Source organism: Solea solea, chromosome 19 (genome assembly GCF_958295425.1).
Source record: "Solea solea chromosome 19, fSolSol10.1, whole genome shotgun sequence".
NCBI lineage: Eukaryota > Metazoa > Chordata > Actinopteri > Pleuronectiformes > Soleidae > Solea > Solea solea.
In genome coordinates, this window is record NC_081152.1 from 1,598,119 (window position 1) to 1,623,938 (window position 25,820).

Below are 25,820 nucleotides of genomic sequence, written 5' to 3' on the forward strand. Positions count from 1 at the left end.
TTTTATTGATCAAACCTCACACACAGTTCACTTGTGTCATTCTGTGAGATTGAGTTTGAATGTGTGGAAGGAAAGAATGACCCTGACCCTCATTTTAGTATAAATAGAGCTGTGGCCACGTATGACACAGGCCTAAGATGCTCATGCTGATTTGATCACGTGGCTAAAACCTGTGTTTCTACTGTCCCAAATGGCAGCCATGTTTCACCAGTGGCACTGACAACACTGACCATCATTTCTATCCCCATAAGATATGACTGCCCACCATCTCTCTAGATTTAGAATACTGACATCAGATTACGTCATCTAACTCCACTGGGGGAAAGAAATTACACAGCGTTTCCTTTAAACCCAGAGTGTGCTCTGTCAGGACGAAACCCAGCAAAGAGGGATCAGGTGACTATGACCTTGGACCAGAATCTCACTGGGGTTTTAACACTGGTTCTAGGTTGTAGGCTGTGTTCACTCTGTTAGAATAACCAATGTAAAAAAACTGTCAAATGTAACCAGCCAAAGCCAGGAATGGCATCCAGTGTCAAAATCTCTCCCAGATAAAATATGTGGGCCATGTGCAGCTTTGACCCAGAAATAATAGAGGACGACGTCAGCAGCAAGGAAAACATGGTGAAATCCAGTCCGGACTCACAAACAGACTGAATTTATGCTCCGTTAGAAAGAAGAATGGACTGTTTTGAACTTGTGGATGGTAGAAAGACACTGGTTATCAAGTGCTTCTATACTTGGGTAGAGTGGAAGTGAATTGGGCTTGTATAAGGAGGATTGCCAGTTCGAATCCCTGTCAGGTCAAGGGCTGGGGGTAACCCTGAGCAAAGTACCCCCTACCTAATCCTTAATTGGACACAAAAAGTGAGTCCCCATATGGAAGGTTGGGAAACACAGCCAGATCTGGACATAGAGTAGAAGAGTATCTATCCTAGAGTTCAGCCTCTTTCACCTCAATTTAAAAATCTGCTGCAGATGTTTGTGTGCCACTGGTGGAATGATAATTAGCCTAAGGCACAAATCAATCACCAGCAGCAGCAGCAGCAGTACTGTAACATCACAGCCCAGTGCGTTGTGTACTCTACGCTCTAAAGATGTTTGTCAGATTGTTTGTTGCGTGAGCGTCTAAGCAGGAAAGACATGAGGCTGCAGAACGGCAAGCTGTGTTTGGGTTTCATCGAGCAAACACATGGCAAATGCATTTGTTTCGTCTCTCCCATCTGTCTGCCTTCAATTGTTGTTATCAATTAGTGTGCACTGCACCTAGAAATTAAAGGGAAAGTCTGTTTTTTTTTGGAGCGTGATAACACACATAGCTGACTCCACTCTCATGAAAACATGGCTGTCAGCAGGGACTCAAACAATCCACCACCTAAAAATCCATACAAATCTACGCCAACATCTTAAGAATATGTTTGGCACCAGACGGTGTTTTCTGACTGGGAAACACTTTGGAATCTGATTATTCTACTGCTGCGTCGTTTGGTCAGTTTGTGTCATTTAGGTAAATCTCAACAAAGGCTTTCAAACCCTGAAATTCCAACAACTCTGATTTTTTGTGCAGACTTTGGTGTGGGAGATTGAGTGCTGAGTATAGCCCTTTCCAGAAAAGAGTAGAGTGAAATTCACTTATCGCTATTATCATTATTGCTATTATTTGCATTTTAGTTGTCAAAATCAGTAAAGGGTAATAAAATAACATATGGTATATGGAAAAATATGTAATTTTTAAATTGAATACACCATGCATTACGACAGAGATGGGACTCAGACATTGTGTTTTTCGTCAGTGAATATACTGGTGGGCTGTGCTGTCATGTTGAAATGATGTCATGCTGTTCATCATCTTGCCTAATGAAAGACACATCAGGGTTTATAACTCCAAACTGTATCACAAAAAAAAATAACTGTCTGAATCCACATGCGTCAATATTAACATGCAATTTAGAGTGTGCCAAAATATGGCAACATGCAGCAGCACACACATCATAATAATAACAATAATAACACCAACAACTATTATAATACTAATAATAATAATAACAACAATAATACCTTTTTAAAAAAGTGAGTTGTCAAAATGCTTTGACAGAACAGATTGATGAAAACCAAACAGACAGGAAACTAACAATAAGGAGTAAAGAAAACTACAATAATAATAAGGGTAATAAAAGATATAAAATAACTAAAGCAATTGAGAACAAACGTTTAAAGGGGTCAGGATCATGGTAAGATAGTATAAGTATGAAAATAAAATAAACAATGAAAAAGACAAGGTTACTGTGGATCAGTGGTAGAAGCTTCCAACAACTAATCATTCTTTTCAAATGTGTAAAATATGGTGGTGCACGTACATGTTAGTAAACTGTCACATGTCAGGCTGATGAAAACGATTTATTTTGCATCATAAATGACACTGAACAACGTTTTCTGACATTTTCTGAACCAATCGAATAATCAAGTTTGTTTAGTATAAAATGAATGTTTAGTTTCAGCACTAACATGCCTTTAATAATATTAATATTAGCAGATATAAGTAACACTGTGTTTTACAACATGTCAGAAAACAAATCAACCTTTGTACCTTTAATAACAGATGATGTTCCATTGATTATGTAACTGAACCTAGAACATTTTCTCCAATGGCCCTTTAACTCGCTCTCATTTTGTTGTTCATGAATCCTAATGCTGAGGTTTCAAACTCACGGCCCGTGGGCCACATGCGGCTCTCCAAATGATTTCATGTAGTCCCTTAAAACCAAGAGTTTTCTATCTTCTTAAAAGAATACATGTGTTTCATACTCATGCTGTTGTTAATGATGGAATATTGTGATATAATTTCCTTCGCTTGTATTTTTCAAGTTTCTACTTCTAACCGTTTGGTGTCACCAACATGCAGCCGGAGAACCTGCTGCTGGCCAGCAAGTGTAAGAATGCAGCGGTGAAGCTGGCCGACTTTGGACTGGCCATCGAGGTTCAGGGAGACCAGCAGGCTTGGTTTGGTACGTTCCTGACACACAACAACACACAGCGACACACAACAACACACCCTAATCCTAACCCTTATATAAGGTTTTTGCTTATTCATTAAATGTGTTTGGTACTTTCTCCCCCTCAGTTTGTTATTTGGGTAAAAAAAATTGTGTGTTTGTGTGTGTGTGTCCAGGCTTCGCAGGAACCCCTGGCTACTTGTCCCCAGAGGTGCTGAGAAAGGAGGCATATGGTAAACCTGTGGACATCTGGGCATGTGGTGAGCTATTACTTCTGTCTCTCCACACTGTCCAGTCAGGCCGCTGAGATCAGCTGACCACGGCTTTTAAGCTGTGACCAGTCATTTGAAAAATGTACTTTTAAAAGATGCCTTTCACTTAATGGTTTGGAGATAAAGTAAGAGAGTCACGGTCGAGATGGAGAAGCGGAGAGATCGTGCCACGCAGGAGGAAAAGAGGAAGACCACAGAGAAGGTTCAGGTTCATGAGGACAGGTGGTGGAACAAAAGAGGACGAGATGGAGGCAGAATATCTGCTGTGACGACCCCTAAAGAAGAAGTAGATTATTTAGTTTTTTCCAGCTGGGAAGCACTTTGTGTTTAAGTTTAAAAAGTGCTTTATTCTCAAATGTTTGTTTTATCATCATTATGACTTTAATCACTTTTGTTTGTGTGTGTGTGTGTGTGTGCAGGTGTGATCCTGTACATCCTGTTGGTCGGTTACCCTCCGTTCTGGGACGAGGACCAGCACAAACTCTACCAGCAGATCAAAGCTGGAGCGTATGATGTGAGAACCTGTCGCTCTTATCACAACAGAAATGCACTCATCATCTTTATTATGAGCATTTCTACCAAAAATGCTATTCTAATGGTAGCATTCGTCAAATATTCAAATACTCTTAACTCCAGCACATGAGAGCTAGTGAAATGTGTGTATGTGTGATATACTGTAATGTCTGTGTGTGTGTGTGTGTGTGTGTGTGTGTGTGTGTGTGTGTGTGTGTACATCAGTTTCCCTCCCCTGAGTGGGACACAGTGACTCCAGAGGCAAAAAATCTGATCAACCAGATGCTGACGATCAACCCGGCCAAGAGGATCAATGCCCAGGAGGCTCTGAAGCACCCATGGGTCTGCGTAAGTACACACACACACACACAGGAAACTCCATCACATGGCCCCCAGGTTGACCCTCCAACTGTCCGTATTTATGAACATCTGTGTGAAGCTGCTGTTTCCAAACATGCCGTGTCTGATAGCTCAGCGTATGTGGAACACATTTGTTCTTCACAAGAGGCAAAACAGCAACTTATCTCAGAGACTGTTGAGGAGAAAAGACTGGACAGATGTGAAGTATTTACAGCCAAAGCACTTTTATCTGCTCAGTATAGGCAGGAGATTGTTTTTGGTGCCCAAACAAATTTGCTGAATAGTTCCGAGCTTTTAGTCAAGATTGATGTGTATACTGTATGTTTTAAACAATGTTGTAATTCCTTGACCCAACGTCTCTTGGAAATGATTCTTTCACTGATTCCAGTTCTGATATTAAAGTGTCACAGCTGTGGTTTTAAATAAGTCGCAGCATTACTGCTCCAGCCGTGGTTTTATATTGTGATTTGGGTCACAATCATTTGCCGTGTTTCAGAAGTGCGTCTTCATGTAGAACATTTGGGAAACACTGACTTACAACAATAATAGATATTAGTTAAAACTGCTGTGAAATCCTTTAGTTCAAATCAAGTGGCAACCAGTCATGATGTAGTCATTTATATGACAATACAAAACAGTAATATATCATTTAATATACACCCACTATGACACATTCATTATCACAGGCCTTTTATGATGTAAGCAACTTTCATGAAGACACAAGCGGAAAGTATAATACACTTATATTCATATAGATGTATAATAAAAAACACATGTGGATAAATCAATGAATCAGGTGTCACTTGAAAGAAAAAGCCTATTTCGCAAGTCTGTCACCTTCCATTCACCATGTTCCAAAAATGTAATGTTTTGTTTTTTAAATATAAATGACAGTATCTTCTAAAATACTTCACCCACGTGTGCTGTCTGTCTGTGAGAGGCAGAATACAACCTACAACAAACGATGTTTGTCAGGACACTGTACATATTATTTTATTTATATTTTTTGTATTATTTGCCAGATATGATGAGCATCACAATCAAACTGTGAGTCTGTAGGACGACAGCTCCTGCCCACATAAAGCTGTCACTGTCACTGTGCTGCTGCTCCACTGTGTTATTTTCAGTATGTCTCTCTCTGTCTCTCTGTCTCTCTCTCTCTCTCTCTCTCTCTCTCTGTCTCTCTCTCTCGTCTCTCCACAGCAACGCTCAACCGTGGCCTCCATGATGCACAGGCAGGAGACTGTCGAGTGCCTGAAGAAGTTCAACGCCAGGAGGAAACTCAAGGTTGTGAAAAACGTCCCCACACTGTGTCTGCATGAGCCTGAGCTTTTATTTTGAAAAAGCAAGATTTTATTTGAAGTTATAGGCGGGGTCACACCCTGGACAGATGGACAGCCTGTCACAGGGACACATGTAGAGATAAACAACAACAATATATTATATATATATATTATATATATATATTGCATGTTTTCATGACGGTTGGAAGAAACCGGCAAACATGTAAACTCTATGCAGAAAAACCCTGATTCCAAGTCCTGAACCCAGGTTTTCTTGCTGCAAAGGCAAGAGCGCTAACCACTAACAAATAATGACTATGATACGTCTAAAAATTTATTCTTTTTTCTTTTGCACAACCTTTTGAAATTCATATTTCTGCCAAATGAAGACAATTGCCCCTATTTTGACACTTTAATTTATCTTCTGAAGGCTTATTCTGACTGTTGTCCTTTCATGTCCATCCACAGGGAGCCATCTTGACCACCATGCTTGTCTCCAGGAACTTCTCTGGTGAGTTTTGCCTGATGAAGAGAAACAGAGAGAGTCAGTGCCCTGAGCGGTAGATGAGAGGGGAGGACAGGATGACATCCCATCTGTCTTCTGCCATGTCTTCACACATTCACTAATGAACACACAGCAGGTTGATGGGCGGCAGTGTCAGAGTGAGCGGGAAACGCAGCAGAGATATTTGCTAACAGTGGAACATGTTAAACTACAGTCATAACTCAGCTTGATGCAGCTGAGAGAAGGAGCCTCTCGCTGTGTCTCACATGTGAGGATATTTCAGTCACTTTGCTCACATGTCGTACGCTCTGTACGCTGCTGTTAATGCTGCAGTGCATGTACTTCAATGGGAGATTCTCACTTTAAACTCGTGCACTGTGCACTCACTTGAAAAGCTGACTGTCACCTGTCAAAGAAGCAAGTATCTGCACACTGCTGTGCTCACTAAAAAAGGGGAGGACCAAGCTCCACTGCATGGTCCCAGCTCGCCTCGCCTCGCCTCGGCACGGCAAGGCACAGCTCGACTCTACACAGTTTGATTAACGCACATTTTCAGGATTTTTACCTTAGATTTTACACGGACAGTGTCGGGTTAGCTCGCTTAGAACCTCACCAGATCAGGTACTAAAACAAGTACCAGGTGGTTTCAATGATGGAAAAGCAAAAAGCCGTGCTGTGCTGAGGCGAGTCGAGTCATGCCGGGACCATGCAGTGGAAAAGCCAATGGCAATATCTGAATGCAATAGCTGGTGTTTGACCAGAGAGGCAGTAGAGAGGCTGATTTTTGTTTTTTATCACAACTATAATTTCAATACTTTACACTTAACTGTGAAGATATAAATTATTAAATATCACTACAAAAATTATTAGATACCCATAGACAACCGTAGACGCTGGTGTGCACCTGAAAACGTGGTGTAGGGGTTTCACACACCCAGTGTCCTCCTGAGCGGCTCCTCGTCCCAGGTGCTCTGCGGTTCTCCGGTGGGCCCACACCCACTGGGGTACGACCCAATCTTTAGTTTAGTTTTCTCTAATCACCCACCCCGCCTTGATTGTTTGCACCCGTGTCTTTTTACTCACCTGTCCCAGAGTAGATATGTTAGCGTTCCAGCTTTCTTTCTTGTCATTTCCAATAGTGTATGACTTTGATACTGTTGTTCACCATAACTGTTGCTCAGCATTAGTCCAGGTGATGTTGGAGAAGGTTCTTCTCCATGATGAAGGTTGGAGTTACAGAGAAAATACCATGCTTCCCAGTTGGAGCACTTTAATACAGCAGTGGATCAATGTTATTCTCTGCATGCATTAAAGAGGCAGATATGTGCACACAGCTTCTAGTTCTCCAGAGAAGGTTTAAAAGCCTTACTTCTTTCCCAAAATAGAATAGAAAAGTAACTTATTTCACTCATGGGAAAAAATATACTGACTCAAAGTAGACATAAATACTTTACTATATACATTCAAATGTGACTAAGAATAGCTTGGTTTTCAATGAAGTTTTAACAAAGAAAATACCAAATTACAGTATGTTTTTGGCTGGGTTTGATGCAGCCTCCTTGAAAACAACTCTGCCATTTAAGATCCTTCCATGACTTTAAAATATCCTTTTTTCATCACAAAATTAAAAATCTTTTGCACTGGAAAAAAGAAAAGAAATGCATTATTAGAACATAGAGAAAACAATATTTTATCTTCTGTGTTTTTATTATCTATTGTGTTTGTCTGTGTGTGGTTGACTCTGAAGATGAACTTGTGGCCCTTTCATTTATAAAATATTCATGCTTAATTTAGTTATTCTCTTAAGAGGGCTTGAGCTTGTTTGCCTGTTTTTGTTGTGTTTTGCTGCACAAGTGTGTTGTTGCCGTGTGCAGTACTGTGCTAAAATAATTGGCCACCGTTACATTAGTTTATTGAGCAATTGGATAATTATCATATGTCATTTCTTAAACTTTGTATTAAATGACAGCCAGAAAATACAGGAAATATGTATGCAGTATTAAATGAAGTACTTTTTCAGTGTCAGATTTAGTGACTCTATTTGAACTATAGCCTGACCCTGGTTATTTAAAATCAAAATGAATAAATGTCATTAGTAAAAACCTGTGTTTGTCCCACTAGCTTATACCACAATGGCTGCTGTGGAAAAGGTCTATTACACCAGAGGGGTATTCCAGAAAGCGGGTTATGTGAGAACTCTGAGTTTGTTAACCCTGAGATGAGGGAAACTCTGAGTTATCCGTTCCAGAAAGAGAGGTAACTTAAACTCTGGGTCTGTTACTGCGGTAACTTACCCTGTGAACATAACCTGCTCGCTGGCAGGTTTACTATAAGAAACCCAGAGTTTCTACCTGTCTCCTCCCACACGAAGAAAGCAGTTAGACATGGATTGCCCATTCATTAGAAATCCAATCGACATCGAAGCCGTATTGATTAGAAATGCATTACGTCGTGAGAGAATCTTCCGACCCAGATTAGACATTTTGATTAAAAATAAAAGACAAATTCACATGTGATTTGGTTCTTCTTTATTCTCTAAAAGTACAAAAGCAACAGTCAGGATTTGTAATATAGTTCCAACTATTAACATATTTCACATATTCACCTGCTTCACCATGACAATGCCCCCACCTCAACTGGCGTTCAAGTAATAGAATTTACAAGTCTGTTTTTCTGATTTGCCGGTCCAGGTACACCATTTCTTTCTCGGTTTTTTGAATGGTTTTCATTAGGTGCACCCTGTACAACTCTTTTACCGGCAACTGGGAAACATATGGACGACATTTAATTCCTGCAGTTCTACATACAGATTTAACATGGTATTGACCCAAAATCTCACTGTGTCAAGCTGTGCTCTCGAAGTTGATGGACCCTCCTCATGGTGATGCCCAGCCATGTTCTGTTGAAGGACAAGAATGTGCTAGTTTGTCCATTATCTATGCTCATCACTTCAGTGTACATGTCAAACTCCAAATTCCACTCAAGAATGTAAATGAATATGAATGCCAGTAGCTATACATAATATTAAGACACACTTCAGTAGGCCCCTCCGGATCTCTCCCTGTGGCAGCAGACAGCGTCTCCTCCTCCTCTATATAATTCAGATTGCATATATATATATATATATATATATATATAAATAAATAAAAGTTTTATTTAAAAAAAAAAAAAAAGACATAAGTGTATACTTGCATCTGATGTAGGCCCTTGTGTCCTGGGGGGTGACAGGCTCAGATGAGCTTCCCCCGGGGATGCCTTCAGCCACAGGGCGACCCCTGTATTGGCTGAGAGCCAGCTCCTCAGCCTCTGACAGAGGTGGTGGAGGTGACCCTCCACCCGTTTTTCGGGCCTCTGCCTTCTTTCTGTTGGCTGAGCAGAACTCAATGTTTGCAATCTGAATTAATATTTACGTTACGTTTAATAGCCTAAGTCAATTAAAATTAAAAAATAAATCAAAGTGAGGTGCAATCATAGCCTAGCAAAATATGCCTTACCTTTTTGAATGATGTTTTTATGTTTCATTTTGAGCTACTTCCAAGTCCTCCTTTCTCCTGTTGGATTGCACCTAAATGAAAAACTCAGATTTCATTCCTACTTATATTCATAACTATAGGCTATGCTACGATCTTACGGTTAAATGTTACGTCAATGGAATAGTACATTCAAACTTACGCGTTGACTCGGGCAGCAATTTTCTCCCATGCGGTCTCTCTCTCCTTCGCTGCTGCAGCTGTGTTGCATTCGCGGCGAAATATGTGCTCATATTCTCCGTAGCCCAGCATAAGGATCTCCAACTCCTTCGCACTGAAATAAGTTGATCTTTTTTTTTTCTCGGTTGTCATGGTGACTCGTGGTATCGGGGCTCCATTGATGATGGCTTTTTTCAGTGGTTGTGCACGCGCGTACCTCGAGGTTAACATACTCAGAGTTGATTGAACTAACTCAGATCAGCTGTTCTGGAACCGGATACTCAGAGTTTCCCGACCTAGAGTAAGTCAACTCAGAGTTCAGGGATAGACTCAGAGTGTGTTGAACCTGCTTTCTGGAATACCCCTCTGGTCTACTGAAGACATGCTTGAGCTTTACATACACATGTTATACAAGATGAACTATAAATTAATTATAAATAAATGAGTCGCATCGTTTCATTAAAAATGCAAACGATCACTGACAATGTCCTACATAAATGTATTATTGTGCACTTTTCATATGGGGACTAAAGTCACACCACAAATCATGACATAATGTGTGCATAATATAGTCTTTCTGACTGTTCTTGACTATTTTTCTAACTCTTAAATTAATCTGAATATATAAAGTGTTCATTTAAAGTGTTAAATGTAAAGTAAAGGCTATTGTTTGATGGCCCAGAGTCTAGAAATGAAATAACATTATCATTACCTGCCCTCAAATCATCTTTATTATGTGATATTTGTGATTGTCATGGATTACAGCAGCATTCAGCAAAGGCGGGGGCGGGATCCACACATAGGTCAAACCTTTAGTAAAGATTTATTTGTATATTTTCAAAAAATGACAAAGCTGGTAATGGCGTAAGATTTTTACTTTGTACTCTACATTGTAATCATTTGTCAAAGAAAGATGAAATATATACAGTATATAGTTCTTTTTTTTTTAAACTATGGCCTTGTGTGTGTGTGTGTGTGTGTGTGTGTTTCAGTGGGTCGACAGACCACAGCCCCCGCCTCAGTCAGTGCAGTGCCTGGAACCACCGCCGGCATCGTGGAACAAGGTAGACTCTCACTTTAAGTTGAACTATTACTTCATCTTTGAAAATGATTAATAATACAGTATCTTCTCTGGTTTTCTCCCTGCACTTAAAATCTTTACACTTCCTGTCACTGAAGTAGTGGCAGAAAAATAACCACCAAATGCTTCCTCTGTCCCTCGTCTTGTTTTAATTCCTAATTCCTTCCTCTACTTTCCTTCCTTCCTAATGCTTCTGGTTTCTTTTTTTTTTTGCCAAGGTAAGCAGCTTCCTCTCTCATGTCCTGATGGCTGCGGGTTACAGGGGCTTAGAAGACTCTGTGTGTGTGTGCAGTGGCTAAAGATGTAAGGAGAGGGAAGCCTGAGGATGTTTTGGTGCAAAAAAGCATCTAGCATTGATGTAGTGAGGCTTTTAAAGGGACAGTTTAGGTTTTTGGAAGTGTGTTTGTGTGCGGTGCTGAAAACATGAGGAAAAAAGCTGATGCAAATCTGTCTGTCATCCATCCTCATGTGATGTGAACATGATCCATGTTTCTGTGTGTGTGTGTGTGTGTGTGTGTTTTACTGCTGTGGATAAAACACACACACACACACACACATGGTTCTGTCCTGCCCGTCAATGAACTCTCCAGCGTTTCCCGCTAAATTCATCTGATACTCTGACTCGAGATTAACAAAGCCATTATCACATTATAACTGGAAATCCATTCTACTTCCTCCTCAGTGTGTGTGTGTGTGTGTGTGTGTGTGTGTGTGTGTGTGTGTGTGTGTGGATTATATAGAGAATTAGACTTTTTTTCTTGTGCTTATCTAAAGCTCTGTGGGTCAGGGTTAGGAGGTGCTAGTTGGTGTTTATTTGTCAGAGTTTTAAAGTCACTTTATGGGACGGGGCAGAGGGAGTGATGACGGATGTTTGTTTTTTTTCTCCTTTAAGAGTGACGGGGAGGAATTGTGGAGAGATATGCAGAGTCACTCTTTGTGTGTTGTGCATAAAGGCTTTGACGAGCAGGGTTTTTTTTTGCATGCATGCCTGCATCGTCATCGCGTGTGTGTGTGTGTGTGTGTGCACCTGCAGCTGTGTTTGTGGTCGTATGAAGGTGTATGATGTGTACTCTTCCATCTGAGGGTGTGTCATTCTGCTTCTCCGCAGCAGCCAAGAGTCTCCTCAACAAGAAGGCTGATGTCAAGGTAAGACATTCCCTTTTCTTTCTCTTCACATCCCGTTTACTCCCCTCAGAACTACTTTTATTATTATTCCATCAATATTTGTGATCAAAGGCAAATGCAGTACGCTGAGGATGATCTGACTTTGCTCACTTTTAATATATCGTCAGGCTGATGTTCTTGGCTCAGCATAAGCATATTGTCTGTGTCATTCCACCGTCCTTCACTTCTTCTTACATGTTTCGGCTCAGTAGGGCATCAGCGCCATTTTATTCAATGATCTATTGATTGTTAAAGTAATAGCATAACGAAAACAAACAACATGGTGTTACTTAGCTCAGAGTTTAACCTCTTAAGTCCAGGACTTTGCAGGACTGTGTACATAAAACTAGGGATGGCACGATACCACTGTTCTGAGTATGTTCTGAGAACACACTTCTCCAACTGTGTAAAACTGTAAAGAAGAAAGAATTGATTTTTATTTACATAGTAAAGTTTGTGATTCTTAGATTGTATATTGATTTTACATTTTTATGTGTACGCTATAAAGAATGTGATTTTTACCAATATCGGACTGATACTGAGTGTGGTATCAGTACTAATAACAGAAGAGTAACATGGTTATAATACACACTTTAGTCACTTTAATTAAATGATACAACTTTTAGTTTATGAAAATGTGCGTGATCGGTGTGAAGTTAAAGCACAACCTAAACTATATGTTATATCACGAGCTACATTTGAATAACAATAACTAACGTCAGGCCTTTGATGATTTATCCACCACACCTGGATGAAAAAGCAGTGTCTTTGGCCGAACTGTATGAGATATGGAAGGTTTTGTGGCGTCTCTGGTGTCCACACCATTGTGCTGTTTATTTACTGATGTGTAGCTGTGAACATTCTACACGTTGGCATGGACTCTGCAGAGCACTGTTCATGAGTTTGACTGTGAAGGCCTCATTTCATCTTCCCTAAATAATCCCTGACACCTTGTTGCCCCGTGGCATCAATGGCTTCTCTGTTTCTCACCTGTCACTCTAGTCATGTGTATAGTCTGTAAATTATGTGTATAATCCCATTACTTAATCCAGTGGTTCTCAATTATCTTCTGAGGATAGACATTTTTTCACCACCCCCATTGTATGTTTGTACAATACGCTTTAAAGGTTCATCACATCAGAACATGCACTGAACCAAGTACAAGGATGATGGAAGTTCTAAAAGCTGTGAGATGATGGAAGAGAACAGAGGAACAGCATGAATGCCTGGATTGTGTCATTATTCTAGGCTGTTGCAGGTTTTAAAACCATGCTTTCAGGATATTTAATGTCATAACACACAGTGCATCAACTGAATAATTCACCTCATGAGCGAGCTCCTGATCCGGGGTCACCACAGCGGGTTCTTCCCCTCCACATCTTACGGAATTAGGTCTGTGCTCGGAATATCAAAGAAAAACGTCTTGAATGAAGAAAATGCAGCAAATTGAAAGTTGTTTATAGTTTCTTGATCTTTCACACGGATCTGATGTCGATTTCATGAGGGCGAGGTTTTTAAGTGACCGCCCAGGACACATGTGCTGGTTTTGTCTTTAAAAACAGGCGGGTTGTCCACGATGAGTGGCTTCTGTCAGTCAAGTATTTGATCTAAGGATCCTGAATTCTACTACAATAGAAAACTTTTATTATTGTCACTGAAGACATTGTGAATTTTTGTCTGAGCTTCAACCAAATGTTATTTTGGGTTTATAAGATAGTAACTTTTGACATGAGACGTCAATGTTTTGTTTTAAGGAGATTATAACTGTGTTTGTGAGACTTATTGTTTTATTCAAATACCTGCGGTCACCACCTCTTTCTTCTCCTTCAGTCTTTTATTTTTGACATACACTCTCTACATTAACCTGTGCTTCCTTCCCCTCTTCAGCCTCTCCTCCTCCCCTCCTCTTCCCTCTGGTGGCCTGATACTAATCTGAGATTATTTCCCACCAGATGATTAATCTATCATTACATAATCACAGCTTCTCCATCACGCCAGTGCACACACACACACACACACACACACACTGCTGGTGCTATTTCAGTATCAGTGCAGAAACCCAGTTTTCATCCAGCAACTTCCCCTGGAGAGTTAAAATCATATTTTCTATCAAGTGTTGTATTCCTATAAAATAGAGTATTACACTTGAACAATGTTGAGTAACTGCTTCATTTACCTTATACTGTGTGATGCTGACCTTATCACAGATCACCTGGCCGATGTGTGAGGGGAAAAACATCCAAATCAAAGCTTTTAACTAGGGCCGTCAATCGATTAAAAAGAAATGAATAAAAACGAATTAATTGCGCATAAACCTGAAGCTTATTACATAAATTTATTTATATAAAATCATGGTGTGAATGTAGAATCGACACAAAAAGCTTTCTTTAAACTTTAAACACAGTTTCTCTCCTAATTATAACACATTTGACACAAAAAAGGCATCAATGTTTTAAACATGTTTAAATCAATCATCGAATTCTTTACACAGAGAAAACAGAGAAATATGAAAGAAAAGAAACACTGACAGAGACTTTAAAGATCAGACATGAGGCTCTGTTCACTGCTGTGTGTGTGTGAGAGAGAGAGTTTTTACATTTCAATAATAATCATATTTTATATTAAAAATATCATTTCAGTTAAAGAGCTTCTACATACAGGTGTATTAACCATTACAGAAACATAAAACAATATTTTTATAATTACAAATGCTGTTAATTTAAGGCAGCTGTGGTCTAGTAGTGCTGTATATTCTTGGGTTTTTATTCCTCTCTTTTGACAATGATAATCTTCAGCTTTTTTAAAAATATGTCTCATTCACAGCTGAAGACAAGAGTGAGGCAGTGGTCTGTGTGTCTGTGTGACTGTGTGTCTGTGTGTCTGTGTGTCTGTGTGACTGTGTGTCTGTGTGTCTGTGTGACTGTGTGTCTGTGTGTCTGTGTGTCTGTGTGACTGTGTGTCTGTGTGACTGTGTGACTGTGTGTCTGTGTGACTGTGTCTGTGTGACTGTGTCTGTGTGACTGTGTGTCTGTGACTGTGTGACTGTGTGTCTGTGTGACTGTGTGTCTGTGACTGTGTGACTGTGTGTCTGTGTGACTGTGTGTCTGTGTGTCTGTGTGACTGTGTGACTGTGTCTGTGTGACTGTGTGTCTGTGACTGTGTGTCTGTGTGACTGTGTGTCTGTGACTGTGTGACTGTGTGTCTGTGTGACTGTGTGTCTGTGTGTCTGTGTGACTGTGTGTCTGTGTGACTGTGTGTCTGTGTGACTGTGTGACTGTGTCTGTGTGACTGTGTGTCTGTGACTGTGTGTCTGTGTGACTGGTGTCTGTGTGACTGTGTGTCTGTGTGACATCAGACCAGCAGCTCGTAGAAAAGCATCAGTGTAGAGTTGAATAAAATGCGGGATGCTGTGCAGTCCCTAACAAAGTGGAGCGCGACGCGGCTCGACTCAACATGGTTTGGTATGGTTTTCCATTACTTTAATTCATGTTATTAATAATAATAATAATAATAATAATTAATTACTACTGATTCATGTGTCATGTGACATTGCACTCATGACTCATCCAGTGACGACACTCGTCTAGTATCAGCTCAGCTCGCTTGGAACTGCGCAAGAGCAGGTATTTAAAAACGTAGCAGGTTCTATCACTAATGGAAAAGCATGTGGACCACAGCTGGAGTCTCTGAGCCGGTCAAGTTAAGTGGCCAATTCTTCCCCTTGGGGTTGGTGGAAATCAAATCAAAGCAAAGAGGGAGTGAGGAAAGAAGGAAATGGTTTTGCCTCCACATCAGACAGTTAATGTCTTGTTAGTGAAAACACGAGCACTCAGAACACAGACCCTAGAAATAACCTTAACTTGTGAAATGACAGAAACAAGCACATCAGCACGACACCATGGCTCGTGCAGGCTCGTGCAGGCTCGTGCAGGCTTAACCCTCCTCCAGTGCCTGTGTGAGCTTCACGTACTTTAAACTAGTGTAAATATGAACTGATCCTCCACAGATATACACATCTGAACTTGATAAATAGAACTGAAGCATGTTAAATTTGGATCAGATTACACTGAGTTAAACTTTCCTGCCTGACTATAAGTCAGTTCTATTTATTATACATTTAATAAATTTAATTCCTCACAGGGATTTGTGTGTTTACACAAACTAGCGCTGTCTGCTTCGAAGCTTGAGACAGCAAGACCCTCACGGGGCAGCGCGCGCAGTGCATGCTGGGAGTTGCTGTCGTTTATCTACATGAGCCAAAAGGACATTTTTCTGTCTTTCTCGGTCAAGAAGACACTTACTTCAAATATGATTTCACATTCCTGCTACATAGACGACCCAGTTTTAATAGACATTCATCTTTCCAACTTTAAGATGCATGTACAGGTGATGAGGGTGGGGAGGGATGGTAAAGGGCTCCAATTAGCTTCTTTGCCTGGGGCCCCCCAGAGTCTAGGATCGCCATGCGCCTCTCACTGCTCCACTCTCTCGCTCTCTCTTTTTGGCATTTTTCAAAATCCTGCAGTTGGACGAAATGGACGAGATGCTTGTGTCTCTATGTCTGACAGATGTGATGCAGGGGAACCCGGGGTGAGAGCAGAGAGTGTGAGTTGTGACGCTGTCGCTGCTTTGACATGATGGAGCGTACCAAACCTCTCTGTCTAATTACATAACACCCACTGGAGTCAGAAACATGGTGGGAGTTGGATCGATACAGTGTCTGCTCTCTCAAAGTTGGATGAGTGCACTCACATCCACCTCTTTTCTCTCTGGAGTGCTCTGCTTCTGTCTGCTATTTTTACCTCTATGACACCATTTCTTCCAGTTTTTATTTATTTATTTTATATTTTTTTATTCTAACACACTAACCACCCACGTTACAACCTGCTCATGACACATTTCACCCTCGCTGCTGAACACTAACTGTAGGACTTTGTGTTTCCTGCACAGCCGCAGACAAACAGCACGAGAAACAGCATAGTCACCAGTCCCAAAGGCAACATCACCTCTGCCCCACTGGTATGCAGCCCTCTGTCTGTCCATCTGTCCGTCTGTCTTTTACAATACTCGGTTTGTGTGTGTGTGCGAGAGAGAGAGGTGTAGTGTAGGACAGTGCATTTTTATGATTTTCTGTACGATAATAAAAGTTTTGCCGCTTTTAAAGGAATATTTGACAATTTAGGGAACGTCTCATTTCAACTTCCTATCGTCCCATTTAAGTCGGTTTGTTTTGCTTCCTTGTGTAGTTTGTCGACTTTACTCATGCTGTATGGATTTAAAACCTTTGTATTTCATATCTCACTTCAGTTTTGACAGGTTTCAGTAATATAGGATATGGTATTTATACACCAACAAAGATCAGTTAACCAATGGAGTTTATCGAGATTATTCAGACCAAAATATTCTTGCATTGACTGAAAAATGGTTTTAATATCATTTTATTTTAGATTCTTAGTTTTAAACAATCACAGCCGTCTGTGTGCACGTCAGGTGTCAGAAACATTCAATAAGATTATAATGAACCATGAGAAAAGATGCAGCCTGTCCAAAATAAATCACCAGGACTGTACGCCGCTGAGCTAGACATGATTTTTACGTCTCTGGTCACGACAATAGAAATTCACCACAGACTTTTTGTGGTGATGAGCGATAATGTCCTAACATTGTCCCATCACAGAACAATGTATTTAGATTTCAATGGTGATGCTTCACGACCTTTTCAGAAAGTGACGTCATGACACACAGGAGTTGTTGATCCACATCAGTATCATATTTACATCAGTAAATGAAGATGTGTTGTCTTTGTGTTATTCTGCATTTGACTTCACTTAAGTGACACAAAGTTACCAAACGAGGCAGCAGAAAAATGTTCTCTACGGACTTTGGTGCAAGAGAGTGAGCAGTTAGCCGTTGTGAGGTGAGATACAGCAGCAGACGTCTTGTTATTATGACCTTTATTAGCATGGCAGCCATGTTTTCACTGTGTGTACCACAGAGTGCGTCCATGTTTCGTCAAGAGTGGCTGTTTTATTCATTTACCCGTTTATGATCATCGCTCAGAATAAGGATGTCATTCCTCTCTCTCTCTCTCTTTAATGACTCACACTCTGCCCTCTGTGAATCCTGCTCTTTTATCTCAAACTTTTATTTTATTTTCATCATAATACGTTCCTTCTTATCCCTCATCGGCCTCACACACACTCTCCTCTCTCCTTCCTGCCTGCACTTCTTCTTGCTTTCTCTCCATTCTTCTTCCAGGAGCCTCAGACTACTGTTATCTATAATCCAGTAGATGGAAACAAGGTACACTTCCCCTGTCACTCCATCTCTTCATTTCTTAAACATTTGTCACCCTTGTTTTCAATCTGTGTTGCTAAAACTGGTCTGTATTTGGAAAAAAACTCAGGTATTTTTTACAGGATGTTTTTTTTTGAGTATCTTTACATACAGTTCTGTATCCCTGTGTGTGTCTATTTTATCCATGTATGCATGAGAGAGATGGACACTGTTGGAGCTGGGACTCCTGTCCTGTGAGGCGTTTGTCTTTTACTGCTCTTGTAAACAGAGCTGCAGTGACCCTGCTGCTGTCCGAGCAGGATCTTCTCACCCGGTTGACCCTGTCCCACTGTACACACTCTATAAATGTCATGTGCCGTACAGTCAGTTTTGTGTGTCTTTGCTGGTTTGGCACAATCTGCTGATGAGATTGTGCCAGTGTGCTGCTGCTGCTGTGGCTGCTGCTGCTGCTGCTGCTGCTGCTGTGGCTGCTGCTGCTGCTGAGTCACAGTTCTGTATCTCCAGCAAAGTTGTGGCGTTCAGGTGGAGTCATGTGTCATAGATTTGATGAAAGAAATTGGAATTTCTAGTCTTCAGGTTAGCATGAACTTGTGTTTGTACGGTACTGTGCAAAAGTCTTTGGCCACCATTCTATTTGTTGTTTTAGCAAAGTTATAATTAACATATTTAAGTATTTCTCAATCTTTTTATTAGAATCCAACCACAAAGTCCAGGAAATGTTCGACCGAATATTAAAATTCTTAACTCAGCACATGAAATCTAGTGAAATGAATGCAGGGTTCACAGTGTGTTGAGCTAACGGGAGCAGCTTCAAGATGCATTCAAGAAACCTCGTAAATGTCATCACCAAACAAGTAGACTCAAGCCGAGTCGTGCTAGACCTGCATCATAGTAAAGCATCTTCAGGGGCTGTCCACACAAAAAAAGCAAGGCATATGTACTACAGCCATTTTGAGGGTTTTCATGTGGATGAAGCCTGAAATGATGCTTATGTTTGGTTCCATTTCTGTGGACAGGGCATTGCTTGCTGCTGCTGCCAGCTTGTGATATAATAGATGCACCACAAATTATTCATTATTATTCATTTTATATCATTTTAAAATATAACATATCAATACTGCCTTGACTTATTATAATCAACTGAATAATCAAATACATCCCTAATATGTGTACAGTATTAACATTTGAGGCATTTTTCTGAGAAGGTCTCAGAAAGCACTGAACCCAAAAGCACAAATTCAGAGTGTCCAAAAATAAAATGTATTTAAAGTATCAAAATAACTTAAGCAACAAAGTAAACTGAGGGAAACTGAGTGAGAGGGGCCCAGAAAACCTCAGGCAGGACGAGAGCAGGGCACGTGGCATGACGATCTCACAGAGGGAGACTGAATGGGAGGCTGATGAGGATAATGAGGGCCAGGTGTGGAAGTGGGCGGGGAAAATGTGAGAGTTAGGAAAGCAGATGAACACGGGTGAGTCCCTCAGCAGGTGACCCCGTGACATCTGCAAGCTTACAGTGTGTAACATTTTGTTGTTGCTCACCTCTCATTTAGCATCAAAATACAATTCAAATGATGTTCAGTTTGTAAAAAAGATGGAGATCCAACATCCAGGCCTCCGTACAGCTGAGCCGGCCCCTGATATGAGTAATAAGAAACAACTTATACGATTAGGGGACTGTACATTTATTTAAAACAGTCATCATTCCTGCCCAATAAAAACAATTCTCCTTAATCTTACACACTGGAGCTTTAAGTGTCAAGTATTTAGTGTGACCGCAATCTTATTCTTGGACAATAGCAGGATTATTGGAACCATGATAATGTCACTGGTAAACCTGTGTTTTTCTTTAGTATTTCATGTCAAAAATGGCACGAAAAATATTTATCACGCCAGGTTTATTAATGACATGCTTGAGCATTACACACACACACACACACACACACACACTGGAAGCGTTTTCCTATAAAAGATCAGTCACATCTTTCCACTCAAAAGGCCAATGATCACAGATGTTGACAGACGTCAGAGAAAGACAACAAAGCTTGACGTGGGTTTAAACTTTTGCACAGTGCTATATTGATGTATGTATACTGTATATACATGTGTGTCAAAGTGTGTTATAGTCATCGATCTGAGTCATGATCATGTTTGTTTCCACTTTGCAGGAATCGTCAGACAGCAGCAACACGACTATTGAGGATGAGGATATGAAAGGTAGGGTACACACACACACACACACACACACACACTGTAACCTTAACCTTAACCATAACTACTACTGGCCTAACCCTAACCATACAACGTGTCTTCACTTTATGGACACCCATGATGTGACTGTAATCAGATGTAGGTCCCCACAACATGAGGAATACCTGGAACACACACACACACACATGCTTTTTATGTAGCTGTTAATACAGTGTAAATATACATGAGGTTTAAGCAGACACACTCACGCTCATACAAACCGGCAGAAACACAGATGGAGAGTTGAAATGAGGTAGAAAGAGAGAGATGTATGTGCACTGTAATATAAATAATCCAGGTTATATTGCAATATAAGAAAAATCCGTTCAATTTAAACCCTCTAAGCCAAAAGGGATTTGACTTGCGACTGACATACATCCGGAGTGGTTTGCTAACAGATCTGAACGCTCCCGATCCATCCTGCTGGTTTCAGGACTCGTGCAGTCTCATGTTTCCAAGGTGTATGTGCACAATCCGTCCTCAGCTCACCTTCTATGACCCTGTGTTTTTTTTTGTGCTTTTTTACAGTAATCAGCACTCAGTTTTGATTTGTTTTTATCCACCACAACATTTACAAACTCATGCAATGATGTGAAAACCGACCAGATTCATGTTCCAGCCTCATTTCCTTATTTTCTTTTTTTTAGTAAAGTAAAGTTTTATATCTGATTCTTGGTTTTCTGCCATTCCATAAAACTCTATAGATATAAGTTTATCCCATTCTTTAAATTGTAAGGAGGGAATTTACACAGGTAATCGAGATATAAGAGCTATTTTTCACTGATTCCACTCTAGAACCTAAAGATTCCACCTTCCTGCGTCTGCCTTTAATCTACAACTCAGAGGTTTAAAGTTACTGTCAAATATAGCACTTTCTATATTCTGTGTATTTTAGTGAGTCAGTGTTCCATTTGAGTTTGTATTTCTCAGTGATTTGTTTTGTAGGTTCATAATTAAGCACAAGAATGTGCAGACATTCAACCATATGCCTTCAGACAACCCATTAACGCAGGAAGACTGTAGGTAGGTTGCTCCAAATATACAAAGACATCGTCTGCAAATACAATGTATGCAGCTTCCCATTCATTGAAATCCCTTTTATTTCCTGGTTCTGGCAAAATCCAGTGACTAAGGGCCTCAAACAAGAGAGGAGAGACTGCACAGCCCTGTCTTAACATGATCTTTGTTCATTTGAATTCTGGCTGTGGGTCGATTATATAACTGTTGAATCATTTCAACAAAATCCAAACTTGTATCGGACTCTATAGAGACACTGAGCCCAACTGAGGTTAATCTATTCTATTCCATTCTTTGCTGCTATGATCCTGTTTGTCTTTGCTTAATCTAAATGAATTAGATCTGGCAAACAATGTTCAAGACGTCTGATGATGATAGAGTAAATATTCTACAGGTGATCACAGTCCTGTCTATTTTTGCCGTCTTTGGCAAGAGTTACAGAGACTATTTAAAGTAAAAGGCTTAAAATAAGGTCAGCTAAGGACACAGAAATCATCATGTGAAGATTCACATTCGCTGTGACTGCAGCGTCACAAAACATGAATGAACATAAATACACAAAAATGTGTAAACTGAAAAAGACAACGATCAACAGGTGACGATTAAAGTTAATTATCCCTCTTTTTCATCGGATTTCTTTCTTTTTCTATTCTGTTTTTCTTTATTTGACCCAAAAGCTTATGAGGTCAATTAAAATGAGGATTCAAATGGAGTGAGATGAGGTCGAGAGAGAGGGGGGGAGGGAGGGAGGGAGTGAGAGAGAGAGAGAGAGAGAGAGAGAGAATCAGAGCAAGCTAAGCCTTCCCTCTCTCAGTGTCAGGAGGAAACGAGGGAAGGAGGACACGCTAAATCTGATAGAGAGCTGGGACAAGAATAGCGTGATGAGCTTGAGGAGGCTCGCATGCTAACAAAAGCCACGATGCACAGAGGTGGAGAGAGTTTCACTGTAGGCGACTGTGAGTCAAAGAGGAAAGAAGACAACTGAGGGAGAGTTCACTCACACACACACACACTGGAATGACAGAGAGGTGACCAACGATGAGCAACAGGCTCTCCGGTGCGTTTCAATGTCTGGGAGTGAGTCTGACCCTTGACCTTTGAGCAGGGAGAGTGTCATTACACATTATACTAATGCTGAGTCTTTATTTCTTCATCTCTCCACAGCTCGTAAACAGGAGATCATCAAGATCACAGAGCAGCTCATCGAGGCGGTCAACAACGGGGACTTTGAGGCCTACGCGTGAGTCTGACTCTGACCTCTTCCTTCTGTCACTGTGTCATGTTTGTAAACCTGAGAGTTATGAGCTGCAGGGACCGTGGGATCCCAAAGCTTCACGTCAGCCATACATGTTACATGTCATAACATACAGCAGCCTGATGTGCTTTGTCTTTGTATTAAAAGATTAAAGAGTAATTACAGTCATTGTTTTCTCTCTCTCTCTCCACTCAGCACACAATTAAGATTAATGCTGGGCAGATGGAGAGGAGGGGGCTACAAATGTGAAGGGACATGTCAGACTTTAGTTACTGCTTCATCGTCGTATGAAAGAGTGCAGTCACCACACAAACACATAGTTCTGTTCCATTTTTAACCCGTGTATATTTGGTGGGAGCTGAGTGACAATGTTACTTTCTTTTATTTAAGTTGAGCTTAAGTTTCATTCAGTCAGACAGAAAAATAACCACTTCCTGTTGTCTTCCTCAGAAGGGAAGTTCCTCAAACGTGGTCACAAGTCAAATATTTTAACGTGACACCTTCAAATAATGATGTGTCCAAGATTGTTTCTTACAACAGGGTGAATTTCCCCTCGGTCAAAGCCTGAGCAACAGCAGGCTTCTTATTACACAGTTTTTTCTTTTTTCAGGGTTTTTTGTTTCAAATATCAGGCAAAATTTAAACAATGTCAGCATATTGTATAAAATGCTATAACATAGGCGACTGTACCTTCATTAATGAGTTAATTCACATTAACTCAACAGATACCAGTTATTACTAGTTATATCTGCTCCTGGTCTCTCTCCTCTGTCCCACATTTTTCCTTTCACCCCAACCGGTCGAGGCAGATACTGCACATGTCTGAGTCTGGATCTGTCAGAGTTTCTCTCCACTGATGCCTCGTGTTTGGGTTTCTGTTGCCTAACTATGTACAGTGCTTTGAGATAATAATAATAATACGTTGTGATTTGGCGCATACATTGAATTGGACTGAATTATATAAATACAGACCATTTACCATGTAACTAAAAACATTCATGACGTTTGAGGAAAGTCTAGTCTGAGCTCACCCTCCATGTTTCCACAGGAAGATCTGTGACCCCGGTCTGACCTCGTTTGAACCTGAGGGGCTGGGAAACCTGGTTGAGGGAATGGACTTCCACAGATTCTACTTTGACAATCGTAAGACGACCACATTAGAGTCTGTCTCCAACCCACTGATTAACCCTCTGACTCTGAACTCTCCTGTTTTCCCCCGTCAGTCCTCGCCAAGAACAGCAAACCCATCCACACCACCATCCTCAACCCTCACGTGCACATGATCGGAGACGACGCGGCCTGCATTGCCTACATACGCCTGACGCAATTCGTGGACGGGCAGGGCCGTCCTCGCTCCAGCCAATCAGAAGAGACCAGGGTGTGGCACCGCAGGGAGAGCCGGTGGCAAAATGTCCACTTTCACTGCTCAGGTGCTCCCGCTGCCCCGCTGCAGGGATGAGGTACGAAAACACAACAGCATCACAAATAATCAGGTTTACTGAAGGGCCATGAAGGTACTGCATGCCACAGGAGGTGCTGAGGGCTGGGTTGTGTTCACCGTGTTTCACTAACTAGTCCTCCATGTACAGACACACCCACAGTGTTTACATTAGAACCACCTCTGTGACCTCTGTGACCTCTGTGGAAAATATGAACCTGGGACTGAAAATGGAAGTTTTGTTTTTCATTTTCAACTTGAAATGATTACTTTATTTCACAGTACGTGCAGAGGCTGTAGCTTTGACATGAATATATAATATAATTTAAGTTGCTTATAGTTTTTACCATCTTGTATAAAAGATCTGTGAGATAAACACATCTGAACTTGTTAAATCCATAATCTGCATCAGACACGGATGAAACCTCGTCTAGAGAGTCTGATCTACCAAATTCTGTGATGAGATGAGATCCATCCATCCATCTTCTACCGCTGTATCCTCCACAGCAGGGTCACGGGGTCGCTGTGCCGATCTCAGCTGACAGGGCGACAGGCGGGGGTCACACCCTGGTCACGTCACCAGTATGAGCTCAGATAGGATTTCTTATTTTACACTTTTGCTCAAATCTAAACGTTTGGGATTTCTTGAGAATTTGAGATCATTTTGTGATGTCATCAGGTAGAATTGACTGAAATTTAAACCCGTTTTTAATTTACGCTCAATCAGTAAGGAATCAATGTGAATGATATTAAAAGTTAAAACATGTCTTCCCAGGTATGTGCGACTGAGGAGGAGGACGTCGAGAGAACAAGTGGATAATCAAAGACAGTGAGACTGAGCGGAGGTGGATGGGGAGGGTGAGTCCAAAGGACTGAGGAGTCTGATTTCCAGGATTGTTCCACCTGCACTCCGCACACCCACCTCACTCTTCTCTCTCTGTCTCCCCCACCACCTCAACCACAGGGGGCGCATCAGTCTGCCAACAACAAAGGGAAACTCTACTCTGTGTCTTGTCTTCTGTCAGGCAACACACGGGGGGGGGGGGGGGGACCTCCTCACCTTTCACCCTCTGCTCCCTCCCTCCCTCCCTCCCTCCCTCCCTCTAGTATAATCATGGCTGCAGTCTGTCGTTAAGTGTACAGTATATTCTATATTCTAAACCTGCTGTGTTTTTTAACGACGAGCATGATTCCTGTCCCTGTTTCTTCTTCTTACCTGTGGCTGTTTTTCTGCACGACTGAACAATCAGTGCCACGCGTCTCACAGCGCGAGACACCAGTGGGTGTATTTAATTATCCCTTTCTTGTTCAACAGGGTTGTTTTTTTTTTATTTTCCTCTGGCGTGTATTTGACCCCTGAAGCTCCTCCTCCTCCTCCTCCTCCTCCTCCCCCCCCTCCTCTGTGAGACCGTGAAAACCATGCAGCATGCTAACATACTCCTGTGGTTCGTAACCGACTCTCTATGTACCAAACATTACAAGTTAACTACTGAAATGATGACAACGGTCGATCTCCTAGTATCAACACTGTTTATGTACATTTGCAGTTTCTTTGTGGTGACTTAGATTTATGCTATAGATGGTATTTAATTGCATGATATTCCAAGTTAACACGTTGGTATAGGTTGGGTGTTATCGTGCGTTTTTGTTTAGTTTTTTCTCCTCATGGACTGAACTGCGGCTGCTGAGTTAAACTCTGTTGC

The 25,820-nt window shown here is 41.1% G+C and overlaps 1 protein-coding gene across 5 annotated transcripts in view; it reads left to right on the top strand.

Moving 5' to 3' along the window:
* The window catches only part of LOC131446556 (calcium/calmodulin-dependent protein kinase type II subunit beta-like), a 44,073-nt gene extending 18,917 nt beyond the window's left edge, over nucleotides 1–25,156 (top strand). For 3 of the 5 annotated variants that reach the window (XM_058617855.1, XM_058617854.1, XM_058617858.1), the window contains exons 7-19: nucleotides 2,903–3,005; nucleotides 3,170–3,253; nucleotides 3,685–3,779; nucleotides 4,004–4,126; nucleotides 5,342–5,425; nucleotides 5,890–5,932; nucleotides 10,608–10,679; nucleotides 11,805–11,842; nucleotides 20,326–20,374; nucleotides 22,589–22,664; nucleotides 23,728–23,822; nucleotides 23,903–24,139; nucleotides 24,893–25,156. In XM_058617855.1, the coding sequence (XP_058473838.1) occupies nucleotides 2,903–3,005; nucleotides 3,170–3,253; nucleotides 3,685–3,779; nucleotides 4,004–4,126; nucleotides 5,342–5,425; nucleotides 5,890–5,932; nucleotides 10,608–10,679; nucleotides 11,805–11,842; nucleotides 20,326–20,374; nucleotides 22,589–22,664; nucleotides 23,728–23,822; nucleotides 23,903–24,138 (1,098 nt within the window). In that variant the 3' untranslated portion in view covers nucleotide 24,139; nucleotides 24,893–25,156. Of the gene's footprint in view, nucleotides 1–2,902; nucleotides 3,006–3,169; nucleotides 3,254–3,684; nucleotides 3,780–4,003; nucleotides 4,127–5,341; nucleotides 5,426–5,889; nucleotides 5,933–10,607; nucleotides 10,680–11,804; nucleotides 11,843–16,810; nucleotides 16,880–18,118; nucleotides 18,164–20,325; nucleotides 20,375–22,588; nucleotides 22,665–23,727; nucleotides 23,823–23,902; nucleotides 24,140–24,892 lie in introns of all 5 variants that reach the window. The other 2 variants (XM_058617859.1, XM_058617857.1) reach the window with 2 other exon arrangements.
* Nucleotides 25,157–25,820: the final 664 nt, after the last annotated feature.